This window comes from Falco peregrinus, chromosome 6, assembly GCF_023634155.1.
Source record: "Falco peregrinus isolate bFalPer1 chromosome 6, bFalPer1.pri, whole genome shotgun sequence".
Taxonomy (NCBI): Eukaryota; Metazoa; Chordata; class Aves; order Falconiformes; family Falconidae; genus Falco; species Falco peregrinus.
Genome location: NC_073726.1, coordinates 35,405,111 through 35,413,011, shown reverse-complemented (window position 1 = coordinate 35,413,011; position 7,901 = coordinate 35,405,111). Strand labels below are relative to the sequence as shown.

Below are 7,901 nucleotides of genomic sequence, written 5' to 3'. Positions count from 1 at the left end.
TTTTTGATACTTTTCCATAGCTTCATTTCTTTCCCTGTTCTGCCACATGATGACTTGAAAGTTCTCCTCCCTGCTGTAGCACACCTGTATAGACAAAGACTTGGTGGTGAACTGGGCAAGTCAGATGTAGATGCAGTTTATTTCTTGGTATATACTAGCTACCCTGCGCTGTGATTTTTGTCCTCCTGTTAAAATCAAATGGATGGTCTTAAGGTTGCTAATATATCATCAAACTACAGTCAATGTTACAAATAGTTTTAAGGAAAACTGTGCTGAAATGGACAATCAGTACCTCTAAGGGGGAAAAAAATGACAAAAACATCTCACAGACTTCATTTGGATTTAAATTTCCCCTTCAAAATTCTGCAATTTTTTAAGCTTAAAAGGTGTATAGCTTAGGGTTTCAGACAACGGTGACTGTTCTCTCATGAGAGGAGAGGAAAACGTGTGTGTAAACTAAAGAAGATCACAGTTTCTGAATTCTGAGTATAGGCAATAAGGTGCCTTTTAGAAATAAAAGTATGCTTATTTATTTCTTAATATCAACATGAATTCCATTTCACAAGAGAAATAAGATTGCTGTGTGGCACCCTGACATAACTTCTAGAACAGATATTTTTTGATAGCTGCTTCAAGGAACTTCCAATTTTTTGGCCAGCGATTTTAAGTGTTCACTTGTGTTACGTACAAATGCTGTGAACTTCAGAAAAATGAGTTGAGCTCTAAACAAAATCTGTAGTTTAGCAGTATTCCCATAGCCATATACCAGCTCTGTTGTACAGTAGCTAGAACAAAGAAGAAATAAACATTTTCAGTTCATGAATGTATGTCCTTTGATCTGGCATTGATATGGGAAAGTCCACCTGCAAAATAAAAGTTGCAAAAGCATCCTCTCCAGGGAGAAGCAGTCTCTCTGTGGGATGCATAGGCAGGCAGCATGGTTAAAATACTTGCATCACCAGAATCTTCCCTGCCTGTTATATAGGACCTGCTGACATAGTGTACCTCTGATTTTTTTTTTTTTTTTTTTGCATTTGTGAGTCATTCTGAAGAGGTTATGAGAGACAGGAAAGCTTTGCCATGCTGTAGTTACTGCACAGAGCTGTGATAGATAGGAAGGCTACTGGGTAGTAGGGTCATTGATCTGTGGTGTCCCAGCTGCAGAACTAGCATCTAACAATAGATAAAATAGTGCTCTGTTACGCCAGTAGGAAACAAGCCAGCTCAGTAGAGCTTGGTTTTGTCACTGGAGATTCAGAGTGCGCTAAGCAATCTTCCACTCATAAATTGTTCAGCTGCAGAACTGTCTGTGTACCTCAGGCCTAGCAGGTAGGGGTATCAAAGTCCAAAGATTCCAACTTGTTTTCCTATCATTAAATGTGAAAGAACATTCTTGATAACTTACAAGACTGAGCTAATACATGAAGACGTGCTTTCCTCTGATGGGCAAAATGAAATAAACTTTTGTGGGTTAGTGTAACAAAATAATTTGCATTACAGGAGCAGGTAGAGTAACCAAATTATTACAAATTTATTGTCAAGCAGAAGAAAGGATCCTTACTACATTTTACACCTGGGAAACTCTGGAAAAGTGAGGCCAAAGGAGTTTGCTTCAGACCTCCCATGAGTTCTGAGGCAGCTGTGAACCTGCCCTAGTCCTGAACATCGAGCATGACAATCCACTTTAAGAAGGGGGTTGTCTGAGTGACAACAGGCAGTTTAGGCTGGAAACTTTTGCTGTTTATTGTTGTGATTAAGGGTAAGGTCCCATGAGACTCCATGGCAGCTATGAAAACTGTCTCAAATCTTCTGTTGTGCTTCTCTGTTGGTCTCTTTAAGAGCAAAATGAATTCCCTGATGATGGAGATCTGTAAATGCTAGCTATGAGGTGCTGAGGTTTTGAAGGGAGGCCGGCTGCAGCTGAGTTAGATGTGACATGAAGCTTAGTACTATCAGTGATACTTGCCTTGTGCAGCTCCCTGCTCAGTGTCTCGCCTTCAGTTGATCAGATTTGCAATTTTTTCCTCTCAGTCTGTGATCTGTATATGTACCAAGTTAGGGCCCCGTGATGCCAGCCATCACATCCAGCTAGGCTGCCCCGGTTCCGGGAGGCTGCAGGGCAATTCACCAGTGGTGCTTTTCAAAGGGAAGTAAGTGGTGCCTGTTTTCCCTGCCTGGTGCACTGGGACAGAGAAAAATACATGTTTGAAGGAAACCTACTGAGATAGCGCTCCCAGTCCAGATGTGCTGTTCAGCCCTGCACACTGTAAGGCAACCTGTTTATTCCAAGTAGGTCACGAAGAAGTTTTGGAAAATGGGAGAAGCAGGGAGGGAAATTATCAGGGAGAGCAAGTGACAATGGTAGGTGACAAAATGAGTGTTTGACCTTAGAATGTTAGAGAAATTAAAAATGCTAAAACAATTTCCCAAGCAGATTTGAGAGGCTGAGACAGTACCTTGACAATGCGATCAAGTTACTGCTTTAGCAGCTGCCTTCTGCTCACATAAAATTTCTGAGCTAATAGTAGTCTCGAATTAAGTAGTAAACAAATTCTTAAAAAACTGACCAACCAACTAAATAAATCCTTATCCTGAGACATGGGTATTTCAGAGACAAGTGAAGCTGTCATAGACATATAAATACAAATGACCTGTGTGTGACTCTTACCTTCACAGGCGATTATTAATTGCTTTACGATGCGGTTAGAGAAGAGCCTTGCGGTCAGGGTCTGGCCCTTGCAGGGCTCAGGCAGGACCACGGCCCTCGCTGCCTGGATTAAACAGCATTCCCTTCCAGTGGAAGGGCTCCTTGCATGTCACCAATCACCCTTCAATATATAAGGTACGTTAACCTTTCGTTACAAGATACAATTTCTGTCCCTCAATACATCTTCTCTGAACCCGTGTTTCTCAAAAAGGGAGAGGGGTGCATTCCTACACCGAGGCGCTTCTCCGCGCAACTTTTCCATGTGGAATCTCGGCCCCTGCTCGCCTGTGGCGCCCTGTTCTCTCCGCTCTGTCCCTGCACCGCTGAGCCCGGTGCTGCTCAGGGCTACCCGCCGCCGCGGGCAGCGTGCCCCCCCCTCCCCGGGCTGTAAGCGTTTTACCTCCCCGGGCTGTAAGCGTTTTACCCCCCCGGGCTACAAGCCCGTGCCCGCGGCGGAGGCAGAGGGCAGGCCGGCTTGGCTGCCGGGCTCGGGTGCGAAGCGGTGCGGCCGTGCCGCGCCGTGCCCCGCAGCCGTGCGAGGGGAAGGCGGAGGCGCCGCCCGAAGGCAGCCCCAGGCGGGCGGGGGGAGCCGCCTGGCAGCGGGGGCCCCCGGCGTGGCGGTCGGCAGCGCCGCCCTCCTGGGCCTGGGGGCTCCTGGGGGGCGCGGCGGGGCTGGGCAGCGCCTGGGGGCGACGCAGCTGGCCGTCCCCTCCCGTCCCGCCCCGGCGGTGCGCGGCGGTGGCTTGAGGTAAGCGGGGACCGTGGGCGTCTGCCTGCCGGCGGCCTTCGTCACCCGGAGACGGGTCGCCCCTAATCGGGCTTCCATCAGCCTCCGCGGGGGCGTATAAAAGGAGCCGCGGCGGGGCGAGGCGGGCAGAGCGCGGCGCTGCCCCCCGCCCGGCCGGCCCCATGCAGCCCGCCATGATGATGTTCTCCAGTAAGTACTGGGCGCGGAGGGGCTTCTCGCTGGACTCAGCCCTGCCGGAGGAGCGCCCCGCCGTCGGCAGCCTCACCGTAAGTGGCGGGGCTGGGAGCGGGGCTTCTCCGGCGGGAGCACCCCCGGCGGCGGCGGGGACCCCCGGCGGGGCAGGCGGGGCAGCCGCTGGGCCGGGGAGCTGCGGGGCGGGCCGGTGCCGGGGGCCGAGCGCCCTCCTCTCGACTAGGGCAAGTGACCGGTTTTTCTGCAGCTGCAGGGGCCGATGAAACTAACTTTGCGGTCTGGTCGGCGCCTGTTCAAAACGCCGCCTTGAAAGTGTCTTTAAATAGTAGTAGAAGTTCCTTTGGTAATAGAAGCCGTGCCACGGAAATGAATGAACTGCTGCTGGAGGGATATAAAAGCATCGGGGTCCAGTTCAGGTGATTTTAAGTGCTTGAATTTTGAAAGGCTTTGATTAGTCCTGCGGCCCTTCTGCCCCCGCAGAATCTGCCTTTTCGGGGCGCCCGTAAGCCCGGGGGCACGGTACGTGAAAGGCATCCTTGGGAACGTGCCCATCGCCGGCAGCGGGGCTGCGCTGGCGCCTGTGGTACCCCATGGCCGGGCGCCTGGCGCGGGGCTTGCGGTGCCTGGCAGGGTGCGGGAGCGACGTGCAGGGGGTGTGCAAGTTCCCTGCTGAAAACCCCGGAGGTGGGAGCCTGCTCTGCGCGGTGGCACGGGTGCATCAGGTGCTTGGGTGGCACCAAGCAAGGGACGAACTTATGTATGCTTACAGGTGTTTGAATAGGTGCGCTGCAGGAGGAGGAAAGAGTGTTAGTAGGTGCTAATGATGTGATCGGCTCCGAATAGGGGAAATATTTAGGATTGTGAAGACTTACCTCCTATAAAATCTTTGCAACACGTGAAGATTCATGTCACTTGAGCAGAGCCAAAAGGATGCACCTGTTTGTACCAGTTGTGAACTGGCCCGTTGTCTTTATAGTAAAATGCAAAATATCGCTATTTGTACCTGCTTTGCTTCTGTTGGAAATACTGAATAAAATGGGATAAATTTGTTTTACTGCCTTTGTATTTGAGTTGCTTTCTTCACTGAGTTCTGCCTTAGATGACTTTTTTTCCCAAGTACTTGCACTTGCTCCAGGTAATTCTTAGGAAAACCTTAGGGAAGTTGATTATTTAATTATGAAGTGTACTAATGAGCATGGCTGATAAAGATTTGAGTTATTGCAACATCACAGCTTCTTCTAGGCTCATAACAAATAGATGTTCTAGTATTCACATGCTTGAGAGAGTCTTTCAGTCATCACTTTGGGTCATGCTCACTTAAGAGTATTGTGGAACCTCTGATAGTCTTGGAAGGTGCCAAGTGCTCTTGTTTCCCAGAGGAACTGATGGTACTGAGATTCTCAGATGCTCAGTTGACTACGTGCTCCTTGGTACATAGCTTCCAGAAAGCACGGTGAAAAATCACAGATGCTATAAAAACAGCACCTTTGTCACTTCATGTGGAGACTGTGTGCTTGACGTATGTGAAAAGGACTTGACCAAATCCCAAATATTATTGAAGTTAAACCGAAAGTGACATTTCCCTAAACAATCCATGAGCAAACCTCCTATGGAGCAGAATCGTATATGCTCAGTTGCTAAGAAATAAACATTTGAAACCCTTCACATGTCATTCTATAAACATAATTGCTTTTCCAGATTGTTTCTGTGTAGTCTAATACATAACGAGGAAAGACCACAGAGACTTTTTAGTGTGTCCAGTAACTAGTTTAAGTGTGGCTGGTTTAACCTGTGCTATTAAAAGAGTGGCTTTCAGTAAGATTATGCCTTTTAACTAGCCTTCTTTCTAATTCAGTGCATTCTTGTACATTAAAAACAATAATCAGAAGCTCCCATGGGAACTGCCTTGAGAGCTGTGGGCTCTCTATTCAGTGGAGGGAGATATTTCAGAGTGGACTGGGATTGTGTAAAAAAGTACACCGATTTGATATGAACCATGTGAATGCATTAAGGTGGACGTGATGCAAATACCTTGTCACTGTCAGCAATATCCATTTAAAAAAAAAAATATAATCTGGTTGGGAAAGGAATCAGGCTGAAGCTTACTAATGTTTTGCTGGGTCATGAAGCACTTGATAAAATCTTGTAAAACCTTCTAGAAGCACAGGGAGACCCTTTGCTAAAAAGTCCATCGGTGTGGGTCCACAGATATTATGCAAGTGGGATAGCCTACCTGTAAGGAGGAAAAAAGAACAGAGATTTAACTTGGCTTTCATCAAGTGTGGTGGGACCTGTTTAAAAACATTTTCAGGTTATTTTCTGTGCACTGCTTTACAGTTTACTAAAGAACAGTCTAATCAGTGTGGATTAGTTGTATATGATTTCTAATTTCTGTCTTAATTTTTTTTTTTTTTAGTGACTATAATACTGATGATAAAAAAGCAGTTGGCATCTCACTGGAAATTTAATTTTTCCAGGCGTCACAACCTGGGTATTAGAAAACGCAGGCTGTTTTTTGAAAATCATGGTTGAGCTTATAAAAATTGTCTGTAAAGGCTGTACTGTTGGCATCTCAATGAGATTTGAGCTGATAAAATTACATTTCTTGGAAAATGCTGTCTGAAGTTTGGCTTTAAGCAATCTTTGACACACACACACCCCCCAAAATTGTGAGAAGAATATATAGGAGTGGCCAAGGATGATGTAATTTTCTGCATTTTTTTGAGTGCCTCAGCCAACTCATCTTCTACGAGAGGTACGTTTTTTCACAAATATTGGAATAATCTCTCTGGGGAAGTGGTGGGTTCCCCAATACTGGACACTTCTAAGATTCAGCTGGACAGGCTGTTAGGTCAGCTTGTCTACACTGCGCTTTTGCCAGGAAAGGTTGAACCAGATGATCCTTGAGGTACCTTCCAACCTGGTATTCTGTGATTCTGTGATGCAGTCTATGCTTGCATTTCTGTCGCTGTTTGTATAATCAACAGGTGTAGAAGAATGGCTGCAGAAGCATGGCCTTAGAATCTCTGAAGATCTGCACAATCCAGGCCTGGTATTAGAATAGGCCTGTAATCAGAATTGTACTGAAGTTGCTGTGCTGAAGTTAACAAGAAAGGTAGCCTTGAGCTGTTCTTGAATCCTGAGACCGAGTAATTATGTTGTGCCAACAGGCCGTGGCTGTAACAAGCTACAGCTGCTGGGAAAGCAGGTGCAGGGCCAAGAAAGATGGGGACCGGTATGGGAAAATAGGGAGTAACAAACTACGAGGCTGAAGCACAGCAACACAATTGGCTACATGGATAGAACGCTTACTTTAGTCATGATAATTAGGGGTGTGAGAACCGCGCGCGTTTAGAGACTACTAACCAATTATGTTTCTGCTTTACGAATATGCATGTGTATCGGTTCTATATAAGTAGTGTTAGAAACTAATAAAGTGGAGCAAGATGCATAACTCATATTGAGCGTCTTCTTGACTCCGGCAAACCCTTCTTCCAACAAATAGGGGTTTTGTTTTCTCAGGAAAAATGACATTACATGACAACACTAATTGTATTACAACAGGGAACATAAAATTTATGTTTTAAACTTAGTGGTTAATACAAAAATATACAGGGCACTGTAAGTCACCATAAATTGACTGGTACATGATAGAATAGCATCACTGCAGGCTTTGCAGTAATTTAGAATGTCTCCATTTGCTTGGTATTTATTACTAATGATAACATTGTCATCATATTTGTATTGCAAACATTCATATGCTTTTCCTTAAGCTTTTTTTTTATGGACTGGCCTCTTACACAATCATCTCCAACTGCTGCCTTTGACCTGTGATTCTGGTTTCGAGTAAATGCATTACCTTTTAAATTACATCTGGATGAATTCCATTCTGCTATTTTCTAACAAAAATTTATCTTTGCATAAAGGATTTGTATTGGGAAATGCCTGTTTGCATCTGAGATTATGCTGTTCTTTTTCCATTTGCAGCTAAACAGATCGAGTTCTGGGAAAAATGAAGAAAAGAAAGGGAATAAGGGAGGTGGGAAAGGTGAATCTGTTTCTGAAGGTGGAAAGACAGCTGTGGTGTTTTCCTTGAAGAATGAAGTTGGTGGATTGGTGAAAGCTCTCCGACTCTTCCAGGTAAAGCTTACAAATCATTATGCTGACTGGACTGAGGAAGGCTACCGAGGTCAGGTTATTTGTTGGTATAACTCTAATGGACCATGGCAGGAGGAATAGAGTGCAGTTACACTC

General features: G+C 45.9%; 1 protein-coding gene across 1 annotated transcript in view; it reads left to right on the top strand.

Moving 5' to 3' along the window:
- The first annotated feature begins 3,217 nt into the window (after window positions 1-3,217).
- The window catches only part of TPH2 (tryptophan hydroxylase 2), a 62,136-nt gene continuing 57,452 nt past the window's right edge, over window positions 3,218-7,901 (top strand). The window contains exons 1-2 of the mRNA XM_055807162.1: window positions 3,218-3,721; window positions 7,635-7,787. Coding sequence (XP_055663137.1) covers window positions 3,617-3,721; window positions 7,635-7,787 — 258 coding nt within the window. The 5' untranslated portion in view covers window positions 3,218-3,616. The remainder of the gene's footprint in view (window positions 3,722-7,634; window positions 7,788-7,901) is intronic.